Source organism: Manis pentadactyla, chromosome 5 (assembly GCF_030020395.1).
Source record: "Manis pentadactyla isolate mManPen7 chromosome 5, mManPen7.hap1, whole genome shotgun sequence".
NCBI lineage: Eukaryota > Metazoa > Chordata > Mammalia > Pholidota > Manidae > Manis > Manis pentadactyla.
In genome coordinates, this window is record NC_080023.1 from 12,519,981 (window position 1) to 12,540,955 (window position 20,975).

General features: G+C 41.9%; 1 protein-coding gene across 14 annotated transcripts in view; it reads right to left on the bottom strand.

The window, feature by feature from the left end:
* The window catches only part of LDB2 (LIM domain binding 2), a 373,064-nt gene that overhangs the window by 227,002 nt on the left and 125,087 nt on the right, over positions 1-20,975 (bottom strand). The window contains exon 1 of one of the 14 annotated variants that reach the window (XM_036921060.2): positions 5,117-6,256. The exons of the other annotated variants lie outside the window; for them this stretch is intronic. Coding sequence (XP_036776955.2) covers positions 5,117-5,185 — 69 coding nt within the window. The 5' untranslated portion in view covers positions 5,186-6,256. Of the gene's footprint in view, positions 1-5,116; positions 6,257-20,975 lie in introns of those variants that run through there. 14 annotated transcript variants of the gene reach the window in all.

Below are 20,975 nucleotides of genomic sequence, written 5' to 3' on the forward strand. Positions count from 1 at the left end.
CCAGTCACCAGCTGGCTTGTTACTTAGCATACGTGTGTGGGAGTTCTAGAAGTGGGGTGGGCGGGCAGGCGTGTGGTCACTTTTCAAATTAATAGCCTCAGATGACGACTGAATTCCAATTCAATCAATGAGTTAATGCAGACTGAATGAAAATTAATTCTCAAGGATGTATTTGGGGAGATTTAATAAACATACTATGGAACACAATGTGACATTTTTTAACAAAAGAGTTTGCAGACAATGTAAAATACATTCAACTTTTGTTCTCTTTTCTCTTTGCTCCTGTAAGAGTCTGATTTACAAACAGAAACCGCAATATTACAAAGAAGCTAAGGAGAGTAAATTTTTAAAAGAAAAGTTACTCAGAAGAGGGTGTGTGTGACTTGCAGCCCTACTCTTATGGAAATATCCCTGTGAGAGATAGAGGTATTGCTCCTGGACATATATACATACATATCCATATACAGATGAGGTATGCAAAAGGAACCATCACATACACATGGACTGTTCTTGAGGACTGTTTTTAAATTATAGACAATCACTAGCTTATTAAAATTATTATTAAAAATAGAGATGTTTAGCAGAATGTAAACCATCCACATAAACTGTTGGTTTTGGATTGAGTGTTTCCCTGGCTCATCCAGAAAACACAACTGGCTCTGTTTAAGGCAGTTAAAGTCATTGCTAATCATGGAGAGAGGGGGCCCTCTATCCTGTATCAGTGAATTAGGAAGGTTAGGCAGAACGTCATATTTAGAAGGGGGAAATCAGTACAGTGCCTGGTACACCCCCAAATTCTTAAGTGCAGTCATTTTCTAGAGAATTCTTGGTTAGGGCCAGACTTCAGGACAAGATGGCTTGCAGCTGCCTGCCAGAAAGGGGGAAGGAACAGAGGGGCCTATGCTCCGCACTCAAAGGCCCCACTGCTGCAGCCTGGAAGTGTCACAAGCCTCTCTTCTTGGTATTGAGTTGTTCTGCTTATGACAACATTCCGTTGTTGTCACCGGCACGAGTCAGGAACAAGCCTTTAGTCTTGGCAAGAATAATTCAAGGGCCACCAAAGATTGATCCTGTCCTCTTTTCAGAAAAGCAGCAGCTCAGATAAATGAATATTTTTGTCTCTTTTTCTCTGACCTCTTCCCAATCCCCACACCAAAAGCCAACACTTCTCTTCGTAAAACACAGTAAATATAAAACAACCCAGGGGCAATTCATGGCTCCTCATACAAACGACCTGCCTTTTTCTCCTTTCAAAAACAAATATTTATTGAGCACTTTTTATGTGCAGGCGCTCTGAATACACAGCTGAATGAGAGATTGGTCCCAACCCTCAAAGGGCTCAAAATTCACCAGCTGGAGGCAGTCAAGTGAGGAACTAACGGGCAGCCTCACTCCATACCCTCGACCACAGCACAAGAACTGGGTTCCATGGAAACTGTCAGAGCTTCTAGAAAAATCAGTGGGCTTAGAAAGAAACCTTATTTGGAAACCTGGATACACTGGTTTACTTTACTTCAAATTGCTATACAGATGGAAAAAGAATAATAGTTAACATTCACTGAGTGCTTACCACATGCCAAGCACAATTCTAAGTACTTCATGCGTATTTTCCCACTTACTCCTTACTACCTCACTGGTTCCTGGGGGAGTTCTTTACTACTTCTTCTTTTTTTTAAGTATAATATAATTTTCTTGGGAGCTGGGGCTCTGTTTGGTTCACTGTTGGGTCTCCCAAGCCACCGAATGGTGTCAAGTCCACGAGACTACTCAATAAAAGCTGTCCAGCGAATGAATGAAACTGCTCACACTGCAATTTATCTCTCTTTACAACTGCAGAAACCATAACACTGGTGGGACATGTACCAGCTGAAGTACATGCAGTCAAAATAGTGGAGCTGGGTTTAAACTTGTACCCCTGGACATCCAAGCCCTGCCCCAACCTCTGCCTAACTCAGTTCTCGGGCAGTGTTTGGGAAGGAAAGGCATAGGGGAATATTCTGCCTTGCGCTGGTTTCTTCTTCCAGCTCTTTGCTTTATTGCACTGCCCCTTTGCCAGGACTCACGCCTAGGAGGCCACCTAGCACCATGCAGTACAGTAGGTGTTACCGCATCGTTGATATAATTCACTCCTACAGGTAACCCTCAGGGGCAGCGTCATCACAGCACTATCTCGTCCCAGCTGTGTGAATTTAGACTCCTTTCTTTACCTCCCTGAGCCTGTTTCCTTACTTGGAAGTTGAGGATGATAACAAAAACACACATACACGAATTATAAAAAGAACAACAGTAGTAATTATCTTGCAGAGTAGAGGCAACACCAAGGGCAACAATCATAACTATCTTGCAAAGTAGACGTGAAGATTTGATGCATCAGCGGGTACAAAGCGGCCAGCATAATCCCCAGGCCACAGTGAAGATCAATGAAATGCCCTTTTCTTGCCTCTGTCTACTGTCTTTAATGTGATTTCCTTGGGATGAGATATCCCATGTTCTAAGGAACTCTGCATCAAAAATGGACTTTGTAAAACACCCTGCTGATAAACCAAGTGCATCCCCTTATCTCAACTACTTGTAACCCATTTATTGTACAACATCACCTGTCTATGACACAAACTCTGAACAAATACTCATCAATTCTCCTTTGCCCTGCTGATTATCCAAAGGCCCAGGGACTAGGTCAGGTGCTCCACCTGATCCTGTATGCTTTCCTGTAATCTCCCTCTTGGATTCTAGCATTTCTACTAGAAAATAGAGCACAGAAAGGTGAAAGCCCAAGGACAATGCAGGCTGACCTGAAGTCTCTGGGAGAAAAGAAGGGACTCAGGAAAAGTGAGGTGTGAGAACTACCTAAGAGCAGCCACACAGGTCACACAGGGTCCAGACAAGGGAGTGTCGGCAGAAGCTAACACAGCCATAATCAGCCAATTAGGGGAGATGCCATTTGTTTCAAACCAACTTCAGTGGAATATGACAGGATTTGGTGTCCCATGAAATGTCAGGACAGGTTTGGTAGGAGAAGGTTACATCAGGTTCAGAAAGGTCAACTGGCTTTGGTTATGAATCTTGGATAAACATTCCAAAAATAAAAAGGTAATATATAAGTTCATAGTTCCAGACACAAAACAGGTACATAAAAGAAGCATTTTTTGGTTTATGGGATGAATGAATGAATGAAATCCTTGTTATACCATCACAAACCCAGTTCAAGAAAGTCTTTTTACAAAGTCTTCCAGAGATCTTGATTATTGACCCTATTTTGTCTCTTGGCCTATATTTTTAAACTGGCGTGAAAATTTTTTGCCATATTTTAAAATTATAATTGTCAACTGCCCCACAACACCAATATGTAAATGCCTCCCATACATATATGTAGAAAAGGAAATATAAAAAGTAGAGCTTTAAGAAAATATTGCTAAATGTCAAGTATAGAAACATCTTCTGTTGGTGTTAAATAAACCAATTTTGAAAGGAGCACATGTTTGGGGGACCCTAGTTTAATAGTACCCATAGCCCTCTATTTTCTAAGTGCTTTTCATGAATTGAACCATTTTATATTCACCTAATTGCTACCAAAGAGCAGAGCAAGCAGCCTCATAGAATTTATATCCTTAACCTGTTTAACACTGACTTCAACATATGAATTCTGCCTCTTGTTAGATGGATGACCTTAGTCAGGTCCCCTGACTTCTTTGCATCTATTTGCTCATTTGTAAAGTAGAAATAATAATTTCAGTCAACTATGAAGACTAAGGAGTAACTGCCTAGCCCACAGTAGCTGTTCACTAAATGGCAGCTATCATTATTCACTACTGTCTTATTTGACCCTGAAAGTATTTATAAACAGAGAATCTGAATTTCAAAAATGTTAAACTACTCAATAAAGATCAGACAGCTAGGAAGTGGTGAATCCAAAGTTCACATACAAGTCTGCCTAACTCCAGTCCATTTTTAAAAATAGATTTTGATTTTTTTTACAGTTGGATTGGGTTCACAGAAACATTAAGAAGCAGGTAAAAGAGTTCTCTTATACCCTCCGCCCCAACACACACACAGGCCCCCCCTCTATCCATGCTCCCCACCAGAGTGGGACATTTGTCACAGCTGATGAACCTACCAGCCCATGTTCTTTCCCAAATGATTCTGCTTATAAAGTGATTTTCCGCCTTAGGTTGAAGACAAAATGGTTCAGAGCAGTAGAAGAGGCAGGCCTTCACTAGAGGAAATTCTATCTGAGCATTTCCTCCCCCAGCTTTTACAGATTCTCTTCTTTCCCACAGTGGTTTTCCTGAAAATAAACTTCCTCTTTTAACACCTCTTCATTCTATTTTGCTGCCAGCGATGGTTCCTGGGATCAGTTAGGCAATTTTGTGGAAGAAATTTGCATACTAACAAGGCTAGGAGTCCAGACAATGGCTGAAACACAACTTCAAAGACCTCTGCTGAACCAAGTAAGAAATCTCTAGCAGAAGGTCTAACAGTCCTTACAGGTAGAAGCACATGGCTTAGCCACACAGTTACCTCATGAGTTGGAATATAAAAGTTGGAATATAAAAGAAAATGGACTGGTTAAAACTCTGCAGTTCAGTCTACGGGCTAGCATTTCTGCCTCTTGATTGTAAACCTAGCACCTCCGTCATTGGAAAAGGGAAAGAACCACAAAGTTCCCAGTTTTCCCTTCAGAGCAGGCAACTGAGCCACGTTCAGCAAACCGACCAGTTGGAGGCAGTGTGAGTAAACTGTCAAGGCTGTTTTGAAGCAAGGATTCCAAAGAGAAGCTCACTCATCTGGTTTCCCCCAAAGTTTGAAGGACAAGTGAGGTGCAGCTGACCACTCTCACTCCTTGACAGGCAATCCCCTCAAGTCAAAGTACCTTGGAGATTAACCCAGAAGTGCCTTGACACTGACCAGCCAAGGGACCTTGGGTAACTTCCCTTTCTGAACCAAGGGTTCCCAGATAACCACCTCCTGTTCCCTGTCTTGCGTATGTTGTTCATACGGCCTGGAATATGCGACACACACCTAGTTCCGGTCCTTGGGCTCCTTCACTGTCTCCTAAGCCTGAAACCGTAGAAACTATGCCCTCATTAGAGTGTGGATCAAACTGTAATTGACTCACCACCTTGTAATCCTGTGGTGGATTGTGAGGTCCTTCAGGACAGGGACTGGGAATCAGGTGTCTCTTCATTCCCCAACAGAGCTCTCACCAGTAGATGACCCAAGAAAGGAGCAGAACGACAGAATGAACAGAGGCCATACCCACATGGTGAGGAAGATTCTTCCTCTAATACTGTAGGATCTTCAGAGCCTAAACTGAGCAGCCAGGGGACCAGGACAGTTCAAGCTGAGCCTTCTCCTGTCACAGTGCTCATGCCTCATTTCGTGCACCACCCACACATGTGAGAAGTTCAGACTGAGGTAGAGACTTGCAAAATCATCTCACATCCACACCGCCATTCTACGGAGCCACCTTTTGGGTGTTTTCTTGCCCTTTTCCGTGAAACGTTGGTTAAGTGAATACACTTCCTGATTGTAACTTAAATAAGTGAGGTTTTACATTATTAATTTTTAAAAATAGAGAACAGAGGATAATATGAAGATCCCTATACCCGTTATCCAGAATTAACAATTATTAAAATGGTATCTTATTTTCCTTTTTAAAAGGGATTAAAAATTATAAATAAAAATAAATGTCCTCGGTCCCCATTTTGTGTTCCATTTGTCTCTCCCCTGCCCCAGGGTCCCATAAATAACTGCCTCTGCCTACCTCATCTGTGCATTTATATACATACATGACTCCATTCATGTATAGTCCTATTTTATGTTTTTAATATTTTATCTAAATGATATCATGCATTATATTCCCTTCCTTAAACTTCCTTTATTTCATTCAATATTGTGTTTTGGAGGCCTATCTATTTTATATATTGGGGCTCCTCTTTTTATAGGAGCTACATGCTAGTGCACTGAATGAATGTAATATATCTTATTTAAGCATTTTGCTACTAATGATCTCCCGACAGTTTCTATTTTTTTGCCATTACAACAGTGCTGTGATAAATATCTTCATTGTGTGTCTTTGTGCATATGTACAAGAATTTCTCTGGAGTATGAATTTAAAGTGGCCATGCCTAGGTGTGGGGCGTGTGTTTGTCTGTATTTTGGTTCTTTTACTAGGAAATCCCTATGCTTCCAGACTGAAGACTTCTGGTCTGACTGACACATGGGCTGGAACAAAGTACACTTCCAAGAGACATATTTCCAAGTGGAATCTAATAACAGGATCAACATAATTACAAAATAGAGTCCGCTCTGCCAGAAGGAGGGACCTAGAAGTCCAAAGACGATGCAATAATGGAATAATAATAATAATAATAATAATAATAATACATTTATCATTCTCTTTAAGGCAGAATGTATCTCAGGGTCTTCATTAACCAAAAAGAAGATTATCTCTTGACACTGATACCAGACAGCAAGCATACGGTCTTCATGGTTCTCCAAAATGTCTCATGAGACACGATCACTAAGCACCAAATGCTCCAAATTGCAGGACGAGAGGCAGAGAATCTTGCTCTATGTGCCCACTACAGGGCTTCTATGAGCTGAGGCCTTTTCCAAGCAGACAGATCTTTCCAATTCCTTGCTGCTGCTTAGTATCTGAACAGTACGTATTTAGTGTTTAGTGAATATTAATAAGTAAAAAGTAGACTCTTTTCCCAAAGCTGGCAAGTAACAACAGTATAAAGCAGCCTCCAGGTATATAAAGATGAAATTAGCTCATCCTGAACATAGGCAGGGGGTGGTGCCAATAATTCTCATATATTTTAATTGGGTAAAAATACCATTGCAGTTTTTCCACTCTAAATAATCCCCTCTATGCATCTCTGCGATTAAAATCCTTGGTCCTTTTGTCCCAGCTCACAGGTGAGCCCGAGGACCACTGACAGTCAAATCATTTATCAGGACGAGAGGTGCACTTGGGTCAAATAACAGAGGAGAGTCCTAATTATATTGCAAAATCCGCAGAGCATTTTCCTTCCATCCCACAGTCTCTCCTGTTCCCATCTCTGTCCTTCTCCACCAAAAAAGGATCCTAGTGCCAGGCTGCCCCCCGGCATCTTTAACTTAAGCACTGACAGGTTATGTGGGATTTTTGCCAGAGTAATTATTTTTCAATTCAGCAATAATGAGAAATTACCATGGCAACCACTTGTCACGTGGCACACATACACCCCCTCCAAAGAATGAACCATACATAAAGCATCCATTCCTTGAAGAATGTGTTTTTTAATTAAAATAAACTTAAACAGGTCAAAGTGGAAAGAGTGTATAAGGGGTATGGAAACAGGAAGACGAGAAGAGCATTGGCTTTCTTCAGTACCTTGTCGTTATAGAACATAATGATATGGCATCTTGTAACCCTACCTCCTGTGCACTCACAGATAGATAGATAGCATTCTATTAATTTGTATCTTTCCATTTTGGTCACTCCTACTTTACACACATCGGCTAACCTCTCTCAGAAGAAAGCATGAATGTGCTCCGTGACAGGCAGGAACATACCTGGGCATCTGTGATTTCCCTAAATGTCCTTGCCAGTCACACCCCTATATTGAGACTGGAGACAATAAACAACCCAACCCAATCTCTCACCTTTCCTTTCATTGGAGGCCCCTCACCCCAAAGAGGGTGCAGTTCATTTATTTTCCCTAACTACAAAAGTCTCTTTGCTTCCCTAATCTCTAGCTACCCATTCTCTAAACCCGGAAGCCTTATCAAACCTTTTTATTCCAAATTAGCCACCCTGAATAATCGTCAGCAGTTACACAGCACTAACCATGTGTCAGGAACCATTCTGAAATCACTGAATAATATAAACCCCTTGACATCTCACAGCAACCCTATGGGATAAGCTCAATTGTGAACTCCATCTTATAGATGAGAAAACTGAGGCACAGAGATGTTAAATATTTGTTTATGATTACACAGCTATGAAGTTGCAGAGTTCAAACCCAGGAACTGAGGTTCCTGAATTTGGGCTTCTAGAACCATCTGCTATGACGTTCCTTTATCCAAAACAATGCTTTTCATGATACCCACTGTCTTTCTTAGTTGTTTCAACATCCAAGTAATGCTAAGGGCATTGAATGTCTGGGGCTCCCCCTCCTGAACCAGACAGCCCCGAGCAAGGCTGCACACCACATTGTTGGAATTCTAAAACACAGAAATAAAAGTAATCAGGTGGGATCATTGGCTCTAACCAGCTGGTAATTGCACAAGCATATAATGGATGCAGCAAGAGAATTTTAAATCCCCCCGTTTCTATTTAACTATATGGGACTTTTTTTTTTTTTAATCTCTGGGCCCAGGGATTGTTTTTTCTTCTCTCATTCTCAGCTATGATTTTGTTCATTTTCAGCTAAATTGCATTTTATTTAACAGTAAACGTTAGTTATTTTAACAGAGAAATTCTAAAACAGCATGTTACCAAGATAGTAAATTATGTGCCTTGATAGAGCATCTCAGGGTTTCACTCACAATTCAAGGCCTCCCTTCCAGAAAGTGCTTACTATATTTCACTCCCAAGTTCAAACGGTTGCTGCCTTGGGAAAGAAGTGCAGAACACAGGCAGAAAGACTTGGCACCTGGCAGATATGGCTGTCCAGCAAAAGATATATCAGTGTCTTTTCTCCCAAACACCTGGGAAATTCATGTAGTATTTCAATCTCCATCCTTGACCTACTAAATCATTAATGGTGAGCAAACAGAAATGTTCTTTACTATAATGTAAAAATAATGACTAAAATGTACACGTTTATGTACCAAAAATTGAGCTTTTTGCCACTGGGCTTATCATACCTATAAGGAAGGATATATTTATTTTTAAACTTGGGGTTCCTTTTTGAGGGCAGGATCTATCCCCATGTCTTATGTATTTTGCATACAGCACCTGACACCTGGCAGGTACACAGAAAATAAGTACTTGAATATATTTGATCATTTTAATTATATGATTTTAAAAATAAATAATTAGTTAATTAAAACCCAGTATATTCTCAAAACCCTGAAGAAAAACAATGGTTTTATTTTCATGATAGTCGAAGCTTTTTACTCTTTTCCCTGTTCTCATGTCTGTTACCCAGGAGTGTTAAATATTTCGTGAGCGAATCAATGGACGTGCTAAGAGTTTTGCAATGAATTATTTCCTAGTCCTCACAGTGCCCCTATCAAGTTGGTACTTTCATTATCCCAACTGGAATGGGGAAGCTGAGACCCCAGGAGTTCAAGAAACGTACAGAGCATGAGAGGCAACATTGGCATTCGATTCCTAAACACTGTGATTCCCGAACATTTGTTTCTGTCCACAAAGCTTCACTACTTATTCGAACCTATGTGGCATAAAGGAGGACTATTGTTTTCTTCATAATTAAATTTCCTATTTTATACTCCAACATGGAGCCATGCACTCTAACACATCAAAAATAATATATGTGGGACCCTACACAAATCCACTTTGAAAATGACATAGCAACGCATTCCTCCAGAAGCCCAGGTCTCGCTGGTGACAGCTCTGTGGTGGCAGGCACCATACCTCACATTACGTCACACCACCTAGGTGCGAGAGGTCCTGAGATGCAGGATAATGTGATGAGGCAGCGACTCATATATCTTGAGAAAAGCTCACCATAAAATCAGGCACAAATTTTCTGTTCCAACATAAACACAACAGACAGCAAAAGATTTCTGGAAAAGCTTGCAAGATACAAAAACTTGTTTTTCTGACCTGCCCAACTACATCTGAATCAAATGACAGAAATAATTTTTAAGAGGCACCACTAAAAATTGGAAGATTGTGCCAGGACCAGCGCATTAGGGAACCACTAGAATACAAAACTCAAGCTTTTCTTTCTCCTACTTGGGAAAAATGAAAGAGGAATTTTGTTCACACAGATAAATATAAGATAATCAGCATATTCTCAAAATGCAGAAGATAGGTTTATCTTGACAAGGGTTGAAGGCTTCCAATCTCCTCTCTGTCTACACATCTGTTTGCCAGGGGGACTTAGATTCTCTCTAACTTGCCATGATTCCCAAGTCTTTATCACAGCTCCCAGCTTTTCCCTGGGACTCCGGAAGTATGGCTCCAGCTGCCTTGCTGACTTCCCCTGCTTGCTAACCCAAGAGGCAGCTCAGATGGAACTTGGCCAAAGCCAATCACCCCCATTCCCACCCCACCCCAGCCTACTCTCCCCACTCTCTCTCATCTCAATAATCTAACTCCAGTTTCCCAGTCACTTAGGCCAAGTTGTTAGGACACATTCTTGAGCGCTTTTCCTAACTGCACACGTCCAATCCATCAGCAACCCCCATGAATCTACTTCCACACTAAATGGAGCCCACCCACATTTCCCTGCCTCTACCACCACTCCTTGTCCAGGCCCCCAGTAACTCCAGCCTGGACAAGAGGGATTGCTTCCCAAACCTTCCCTCCGTCAGGACCCCTGTGCCCGGGAGCATGTGCTGTGTAAGGCATTTGCACAACGCTGTAACAACGCCCGGTAGTGCATCAGGCCTTCTCAGGCCTCCCATGGCCCTTCGTGGTCAGAACCTGGCCTTCCTCTCTGGGTTCAGTTCTCTTCATGCTCAGCACAAACTGCAGATCTGGGCTTTTGCCACAGAGGACCTTCCTTCTGCCCTGGCATCATACTCTGCCTCATCACAGGGCCCTTGTGCTCTTCCATCCCCAAGGGGATGCCTGTCCTCTGCTTTGTGTGGCTATCTTCTCCTTATCATTCAAATGTCAGTCTCCATGTCAGTGGTGACCATCCAGTCTATAGGAGCCAACTTTCTACCGTATCAGTTAGTATTTTTCCTTCTGAAAGTACTTACACTTGCTTTTATTTATTTATTGTCTTCCTACCTCCTAGAAAACATAAGTTCTTGGGGATCACAGGATCCTCTGCCTGCTTTATTGTGGAGCCTGGTACATAATAGGTGTTTAATAACTGACTGCCTAAATAAATGAATATACAAAAAAAAATGTGTTAAATAAGCAAAAACTAAAGATAAATCAAGGAGACCACATTAATGTCTCTCTTGAAGGGCCACCGGGCAGCCATTCCCAGATCCAGACTCATCATAGACCAACTGACTGTAACTACATAATAGAGTATCAGGAACTTACCAGAGTCTTTATTCACTTTAATTTTTTAAAATAAATATATGCCATGAATTAAAAGCATTAAAAATATTCATGCCCTTTGGCTCAGTAATTCTATTTCTGGGAATACATCCAAAGGACATAATCCAAAAATATGTAAATGCTTTATACACAAAAATATTCATCATAGGAGCTTTCATAACAGCAAAAAAAAAAAAAAAGCAGTAACAAGTTGCTGGCAAAAGAGAAATGATTCAAGTAACCATGATATGCTCACTAGAAAGAAAATAGGAATTTTTAAATTTAATGCGCACCCATGGTTTACAACAATGCAAAGGCATTCTTACGCTACAGTGTAAAATGAAGCAAGATGGACACAGAGCAGCAGGACGGGATGGAGGGCTAGAAAATGATAGAAGCACATGGGAGTGGGGTACGTAGTGGAGTTTGACTCACTAGAGAGCAAGGGAAAGATGGGTCATTTGGTAAGTAGTGTTGGGACAACTGGCCTTTCACATAGACAACTTTGATTCTATTTCGTATTACCAAACAAATTCCAGATGGAATAGACATGTTCAGTGATGAAAAATAAAATGTCCAAGCTATTAGAAGAAATGGTAGGAATATATTTTGTATGACTTCAGAGCAGGGGAACATTTTGTAAACAACACACTGAAAGGAACAAATCATAGAAGAAACAGGCCAGCCATTTGAACACATCAAAATGTAAACATATCATAGGACAACAGATATTATAAACAATGTTACAGTATAAGGGACAAGCTGGGAGAGGAATTATAACTAGAATATGTAACGAACTGTGAAAATCGAAAATCAATAAAATATAAAAGAACAAAGGATGTGAACGTACTATTCCCAGAAAATGGTCAATAAGGCTAAGAAAAGATGTTCTATTTCATTTGTAACCAAGAAAAGGGTAAATTAAAACTAAGCCATTGCACACCCATGTGACTGTCAAAAAACTGAAGAACTGAGCAATACCACATGTGGCTGGAGGGGGGGTAGTCAGGAAGTCGCACGCACTACGATCGTTTCCCCGGCGCCTGAACGCCGCCGTGCGCAGAGTGGGCAGATTCCAGCACCCCGACCCTGCCTCCACCCTGGAGCCTCCCGGGTCTTCCGACCTACAGAAGCGTCTCTGTTTTTTCTCTGCTAGACCAAGATTTTTTTTTCACTTTTTCAAGTCACATGACTCCTGCGGTACTATACATTCATTTTATTTCACATTACGTCTAGTTACTTCATTTTCACATCTCAGCAATTAGACTCTAAATTCCATAGGTGGAGGCCTTATCTTGTTTGGGTTGTTCATTGCATTCCTATTATTTACCTGTCACACATTTATTGTGTGTTTAATTATGAACCGGACACTATGTATTATCTCTTTCAAGTTTTTGAGTATTACCAGGCAACTACTACTATTATCCTCAATTTACAGGGGGAGAAAAACTCAAAGCTTAGAAAGGTTACTTAATTTTCCCAGTTACCCAGCTGGTACATGTTGAAGTCAGTGTTCCAACAATGTAACTCGCCTGCAGAACTTACACCTTTTAACTGATAAAAGAGGGAGAAAGGATTGTGGACCTGTATTGAAAGTCATGTATAAGGCTTGTGCATGAATGTTCACAGCTTCGTTATTCACAATAGGAAAGAAATAGATACAACCCAAAAGTACACCAACTGATGAATAAACAAAGTGTGCTATCTCCATAAAAAAGAATTCTATTAGCAATGAAAGGAACAAACTATTGATACATGTTAAAACATCTACCTCCAGAACATTATGCTAAGTGAGAGAAGCCAGACGTAATATATGAAATATCCAGAATCTTGGCTTATTAGCTGTGTGTTCTTAGGCAAATTACCTAAGTTCCCTGTACCTATTTCATTGAATGTAAAACTGATATACTAATACCTCACCTTTCATTGTGAAGGTTAGACTGGATAATACATGGACCATGACCAGAACAGAATAAATATCTAATAAAAGGCATTATAATAAAGTGGTGGAGAAAACAGCCAGGGCTGTTGTGGATGTTAAATAGTATCTGTTGGTAGCACCTCCTACAGTACAGCCTGCACACTTCGCAACCACAGGGCTGGTTCTAGATACCAGTGCCAACCCTTCTTTGCTCTGTTAATTCTGGGCAAGTAGTCAATCTCAGTTGTCTATACTGTGAAATGGGAATATTAATGGTGGCTACCCTGTCATGTTGTTATGATGATTAAATGAACTGATGTAATAAAGGGCTCAGCACAGTGCAGGACATACAATAGGCATTCAGGTGATTTGTATCCATCATTAGAGCTCCTGCCTCCGTGTTAGATGGAATAGAAGACACCCAAGACAGAGTTCCCTATTCTCAGAAAATGTGTAATCCAATTAGTCGGTTTCTAACAGTCTTACAGTGGATGACCAACTGGGTTTGTCCCGTTTTTCACTGTATCCCTTGTGCCTTGCACAGTGCCTGCCCAGGAAAGAGCAAGAGTGTGGATCTATCCATCAGAATGAGTTTCCAATGCAGCCTGATGGAAGCACAGCCTCTGTTTTGCAAGCCAACCTCAAATCAACAGTTGCATGTAGTTCAGGTTAATTTGCATCTCAGCATCTCGGAAAGCTCTGCATTTAGCTATTCAATTTGCTTCCTTGTCAACTAGAGATCACAACTTGCAAGGCAAAAGAGAGCTTTCGAAAACTGCAGCTTGCCTGCCAGCTCCCATATTTGGTCCTGTAGGATTTTTTCACTCTCCCCCTTCCATCTCCATAGGAGACAGGAAACTGGGTTCTAATTCTGATCCTGACACTTCTTTGTTGGACAACCTGAAGCAAATACAAATCAAAGACTCTTCAGGGTCCAAAATGCCTGTGTTTGTGCTTTGGTTTCTCCATCTGTCAAGTATGAAGATGATTCTAAGTGTCTTTAAAAGGCATCCTGTCAGAACATTCATTTCTTCAAGAAATTATTTTTCAGTGAAAGAACCTGCCCACCTTCCCCACTCTTGCCCATAGGGAAAACATTTTTGGAGGATCTTGGTGAGGGTTAATGTGGAGGCACTGTTACCATCAAAGATGTAAAAGGGAAGATTTCTCATCCCATGACCTTCCAGATTCAAGAAGAGTTCTCCATAAGGATGGCAAATGTATTTCAACCCAAGTGACCTCTCTAAAGAACTGGTAATTATTACCTAGGACTCTGAATATATTCACACATGCAACAAATTTTTAGTGAGCACCTGATACGTGGTAGACAATGTTCAAGGCATTAATGATAAAGAAGTGAACAAATCTCTGTCCTCATAGAGCATATATACTTATGGATGACAAGCAATAAACAAATAGGTGAAATATATAATTTATTAGACAGTGACGGGTGCACAGAGAAAAAGCAATAAAGCAGGAAATGAGGACATGACATATGCGGGTCAGGTAGAGAAAGGGCAGTGAAATTAGTTAGGGTGACCAGATGGCCTTTCTGGGAATGTCTTTTTAGAGAAGGCTTTCTCACCCTCAGCGTGACTGACACTTGGGGCTGGATAGTTCTTTGTGGTGGGGGCTGTCCTGTGCATTACACTATGTTTGTTAGCATCCCTTGCCTCTACCCACAAAATTCCAACAGCACCTCGTTCAGTTGTGACAACCGGAAATGTCCCCAGATGTCCTCCACGTTGATCTCGATTGGCTTAAGCGTAAAAATCTGAAGGAAGTGAGGGAGGGAGCCACACAGAGATCTAGACAGATCCTGGGCAGGCCCCATAGACCAAGGGGTGACCAGGCTGGGCCCAACCCCTAACCCACAGGTAACTTACATCAAACAAATATCTTCTCACGTGTATTTGTTCTCAAGAGAGGACTGTGTCAGTGGAGGTGAGGCAACAGCAAGAGCCCCAGTTCAGAGGTGGAAGATGATGCTGTGTTTAAGGGACTGAAGGGAGGGCGTCAGAGACATCAGGGAGTCAAGAAGGGTCTGGTGAAGGCACGGGACCTCCTCCTCCAAGCAATGGACCTCATAAAAGATTTTAAGCAGGAAAATGTCATGATTAATTTAGTGTTCCAGGTTCTAGGACCTTCTATGACAAGGCCAAGTAACCTCCATGCCTGAATAGCAGTGTGACCTTGGGCAAATTCCTTCACCACATGGGCCTCGGTTTCCTCATCTGTAAAACTGGAGACAACTACTGCTTACATCTACTTTGGGCTGGTTGTGAGGATCGAATGAGATAATGCATAAAACACTTAGAACTGTGACTGGAACACAGAGCACACTCAGTCTTGCTGAATATCACTCTTTGAAAACAAATGGTAGCTATTCTTTGCTCCCCTTTCTCTTGGAAGCTGACCGATGCCCAAGTGACATTTATGGCTAGTTTAGCTTTATATCAACACTGCCTGGCCTCGCCCTGCCTCCCACCACCATCTCTGCCTCCCGTCCTGCCCATGTCACTGCTCCCAGGGTCTGCATTATTTTTGTTGTTGTTGTTATCATTAATCTACAATTACATGCAGAACGTTATGTTTACTAGGCTCCCCCCTTCACCAAGTCCCCCACACAATCCCCATTACAGTCACTGTCCATCAGCGTAGTAAGATGCTGTAGAATCACTACTTGTCTTCTCTGTGTTGCACAGCCCTCTCTGTGCCCCCCCCCGACATTTTACATGCTAATCATAATGCCCCCTTTCTTTTTCCCTGCCCTTATCCCTCCCTTCCCACCCATCCTCTCCACCTGCATTTTGACTTCCATTGCACCACCTGGATGCTAGCTTCTCGACACACCTGGACTTCCTCTTCCCTATCAATAGTCCTTTATACTTCTGTTTGAAAACCAGTGTCAAAGAGACCTCCTTCTTGCTTAAATACTTTAAGGCCCCATTCTTGTATGTTAACTTTCCGTTCTGTCTTGAGGATGTCTTCTAAAATAATCAACGGTCACCTTTGAGGGTCATCAAATCACCCACACCCACTAACACACATACAAATGACAATATACTGCTTCCTTACAAGCCATCTAATGCCTAAACAATTCCTCTATGTGTAAAGCCTTTCTCCCCAATTTGTGGTCTGGAGAATTTCTACTAGACAACACTGTAGAAGTGACCCTCCCACCCCTCCCTGTTCCCATGTAGCTCCTCTCCCTGCCCCTTTAGCAGCAGTGATTGCATCTAGCTTAGCTTGGAACCCCATGCAGGCTCCTGGCACAGAGCCTGTCACTAAGCAGTAACATTGTCCACTGGAGGGGTTGATGCACACACAGACTGTGACATACTGCATCTTATTTGATCCTTACACTGTGCTTGGGAAAATAACAGCACAAGTGTTCTACCTGTGAGAAAACCAAGGCTCAAAGAGATTGTTGAACAATTTGCTCAAAGTCACCCAGGAAGCAATTATCAGTCATAACCTAGACCTGAATCTTCTAACTTCCAGTGACTAGACTTCTATTTTGAATAAAAGTGCCATTTGCCAAAATTTCAGAAAAAGTTTACATACCAAATATGCAGTGTGTGTGTGTGTGTGTGTGTGTGTGTGTGTGTGTGTGTGTGTGTGTGTAGAGAGAGAGCACCTATATGCTTGTATGTTCCTGGACTTATTGTTATCATCACAGATAATGTGGTGATAGTAACAAGTTAGATAACTAACAATCAGTGATCATTTTCTGGGCCAGGCAGTGTGCTGGCACTTTAGAAAACTGTCTCATTTAATTCCTCTAATATTCCTATGAGGTAGATATTATTGTGTCTAATTTACAGATGAAGAAAGTAAGGTTCAGAGAGGTTAAATAATTTGACCAGTAACTAGTGAATAATGAAGGCAAAATTCAAATCTTGGCAGTTGTGATGGTTAACTTTACATCAACCTGCTGGGCCACCGGGTGCGCAGACAGGTGTTTGGTGGGACATATTCTGGATGTGTCTAGTGTGGGGGCATTTCTAGATGAAATTGACATTTGAACGGGTAGACCTAGCAAAGCAGATCGCCCTCCCTAATGTGTGTGGGCCTTAGTCAATCAACTGAAGACCTGCACAGAACAAAAAGCCCGAGAGAGGGAGCTCTAGCTGCCTGATGAACTGGGACATAGCGATGAACGTGCACCATTGGCTCTCCGGGTTCTCAGGCCTCCGGACTCAGACTAGAGGTGTAGAATAAGTTGTCCTGAGCCTCCAAGCTTCCCAATTTGCCTGGCAGATCTTGGAACTTCTCAGCCTCCATAATTGCATTAGCCAATTCTTTATTTATAATAAATCTCTTTACATATACATACGTGTGTGTGTGTGTGTGTGTGTGTGTGTGTGTCTAATCGGTTCTGTGTTTCTGGAGATCCCTGACTGACACAGTAGTATTCACTAAAGCCCTAGTACATTACCATTCATTGTATTAAGTAAAAATAGAGTTCCTTTCACTCAGGTAGAGAAGAAGCATTAATTATCAAAACTATGCACAAGAGACTCACTAAAACACTTCACTAGTCATAATTTGTTTTGTTTCAACATCTCAGAAGCAACTTTTTTCCCTGCTTACTTATATTTTAGAAAACCTATTACACAAAGGGGCATAGAGATGGATTTGCATTTCTAGGAACTTGGTCGGCACTGTAGCTCTGACACACTCTGTGTGCATGCCCTTGGACAAGTCATTCTACCCATCTAAGGAGGTAACGTGGATTCCTTATATCTATGTGTTCCGAGGTGCCATGAGGCTTACATATTGGTTATTCTTTCAAAACCACAAGAATGGGGTTAGAAAGCAAGGGGAACTGCTGGCTTTGGGAGCAATGCACCCTGCAAAGCAGATACTAATTCCGTTTAATCTGATTCTTGTCCAGTCATCTTAACAGAAAGCTAAAAATGATTCTGCAGTAATAAAGGGAATTATAATACACAGTTGTAGATGCTTGGAGAGCAATTCCAGCACAGAAGCAAGCGATTATACATTGCAACAAATTAAAAACAAAAAAAGGTGGGGGGAGGGAGAGGAAACCAAAGACCACTCAAATCCCTTAAGTAATGCTATTTAATAAAGCAAACTCTATCTTGCCATACAATTCCAATCAAGGAGCATTTTGGCTCCTTGGAAATAATTAGAGACATCTATGATTTAATGAAAATGCAAAAGTCAAGGACAAACAAAACAACTGCATAAAGACCACCTCTCATGTCCCTGCTACCAAACTGCGAGACACAGAATGGCTGAAAAGCTTTTATCAGTGACACACAGCTAACATCAGCCAGGGGCATGATCTCTGAAAGTCAGGTCTGCCTTGGCTTTTTCTAGAACACAAAGGAAAGAAGCTTTAAACAAAGCAAAGGCCAAACATAAGCCACACCAAGTGAGGCCAACCTCCAGGGGTGGCCTTCAGACCTGTGGCCTCATGAGGAGGAAATGCAAGGTCTGGCTAATTCTCTCTTTGGCCTTGATGAGAACCTATCCCATTCCTTGCACAGAATTCGATCATCCTTGGGGTTCTCCTTTGTCAGCCATAAACATCAAATGTAATTTCATTTTAAGCCACTTCCCTCATCACAGAAACACACAAGTCACTCTCCTATGAATTGGAATTCTTCCGGCCTCAGACAAAGAAGGCGACAGATTCATCTACTGACATCATTCCCAACCCCTGAGAAATGGAATTTCAGAGGTCCTCACTGAGGAGGTGGGTGTATTCACTTCCTGTGGCTGCTGTAACAAAATGCAACACAGTGGTGGCTTAAAACCACAGAAAATCATTCTCTCATAGTTCTGGAGTCTGGAAGTATGGATTGAAGGTCAGCAGAGCTGGTTCCTCCTGATGGTTTTGAGAAAGAATCTGCGCCGCGTCTCCCCCGGCTTCTGGTTGCTGGCAATCCTTGGCTTGTAGCTGCATCTCTCCAACCTCTGTCTCTGTCTTCATGGCACTTCTCCAGGTGCGTCTGTCTCTGTTCACTCATATGGACACAGACGCTGGATTGGAGCTCACCCTCATCATGACCTTATCCTAACAAACTGCATCTGCAGAGAGCTTATTTCCAAATCAGGTCCCATTCAGAGATTCTGGGATTTTTTTAGGAGGTGGGGGAGACACAATATTCAACCCTGTACAGTTGGCTACACTTTAATATTTGATTCTGGAAAATATATTTACTTTCATAAGCACCAGTTGTCTGATGGATTTAGTATGACAGAATTTTACACTCCGCTGAACACGTGGGTATGCCCACGTGTGAGGAGTGACCCACATACTTCTCCCTGATCTACTCAATCTACCAGAGGGGTGGAGAGACGCAAAGTAAGTCAGTGGCCGACTGCTGACTGAACTCAGTGCCCATGCCTTCTGCCCTCAGCTCCCCCAAGTGGAGGGCTCCATCTCAACCACTTTAGCTTTATTCTCTGACTCAACAGTCTGGTCTGTGTTCAAGCAAGGCTGTGGTACAGGAGCGGTGAAGTAGAGATCTTCGGTAGGGAGGCTCATTCTGAAGCATTCAAAGGAGCTAAAGAAATGGCCACAAGTCATAGCTACTTCTGTGTGGCCCGTGAAATCCTGGCCTTGCCTCTCTGCTGTGTGTTCCTGATTTTCAGCCTGGTTCCTGGTCTTTTCCTTCTTCCACTTAGGCCATTCTCTCAGGGTCCTTTACAAATCACAGTCAGTGATTCAGTGATGAGAACTGAGGTCACTAGAGCCCAAGTAGAGGGCAGCGTCAATGAGACAGCTGCCGGGTTCCTCTAATGGAGAAGATCTCCACCACCTCCAGGCAGCCTGAACCCCAGAGACATCCAGGAAGATCCACAAAGTGGGGCTCCATGGAGGAATGACAGACAGCCCAGAGTCTGCCTTGGACACCTCACTATAGGTCAGCTGCTTAACCTTCTTGGTGGCCATTGTCTCCATGATGTCAATTCCTACCATATAGAGTTAAAATAAACACAAACAGAAAAAAATAAGAATGCATTTGGCACAATTTAAGATACAAGGAATGTGCTCAGTAAAGGTTTCTTGAATTGTGCTAAGAAAATGGAAATGCTCAGTATAGAGCTAATAAAGTTGTGAGAGGTCTGCAAAGAAATACATATATTGTCATTGATACACAAATACACTTTTTCCTCCATGGCTTCTACCTTCTCTTTCTTCAAGTAACTTAGATGGTGCCTTCTCAGGGAGGCCTCGTCCAGCCAGATTTATGTAAAAGAGGACATCTCCCTTCTATTTAGTCTCCATGCATTTTCCTCATACCACTTATGTAAGTATGGTTTTTTAATTTGTTTTATTTGCTCATGTGTTTATTCTCTGTCTCCTGCTGAGACATTTTGCTGCATGAGGTCTAATCTCAGTGTCTGCCATAGAGCAATAGACTCAATAAAATTTGTGAAAAGAACAAAAAAATAAATAAATCCTCTTACAGCAAATGGAGAAGCTGCCATATTTTCATCATTTCAACTGTGTTAAAAAAAAAGGATAAGAACTGTGCAGAAAGAGAAGAAAATGAAAGAAGTCAAAATACTTTTGCATTGAATTTCTACTAGTGGGCTATCACAACATGTTAAACATGGCAGGAACCTTGTGTATAATCTAGAACAAGTATCCGACCAATGCCTGAAATTCGTGGAAAATCCCGGCCATTATGCTCAGTCAATGGAACTGAAAGGAGGTCAGTGAAGGTCGGGGAAATTTGCTTGCCGTGTTCACTCATTTCCCTATGCTACTCAGCCTTAGGACTGGTTCACCACAGAAGGGCCCTAAATATTAGTCTCTCTTGTTTTACAAAATGACCTTCAAACATTTGAAAACACAGCCATGGCCCTCAAGAGCCCTCCTCTTCTCCA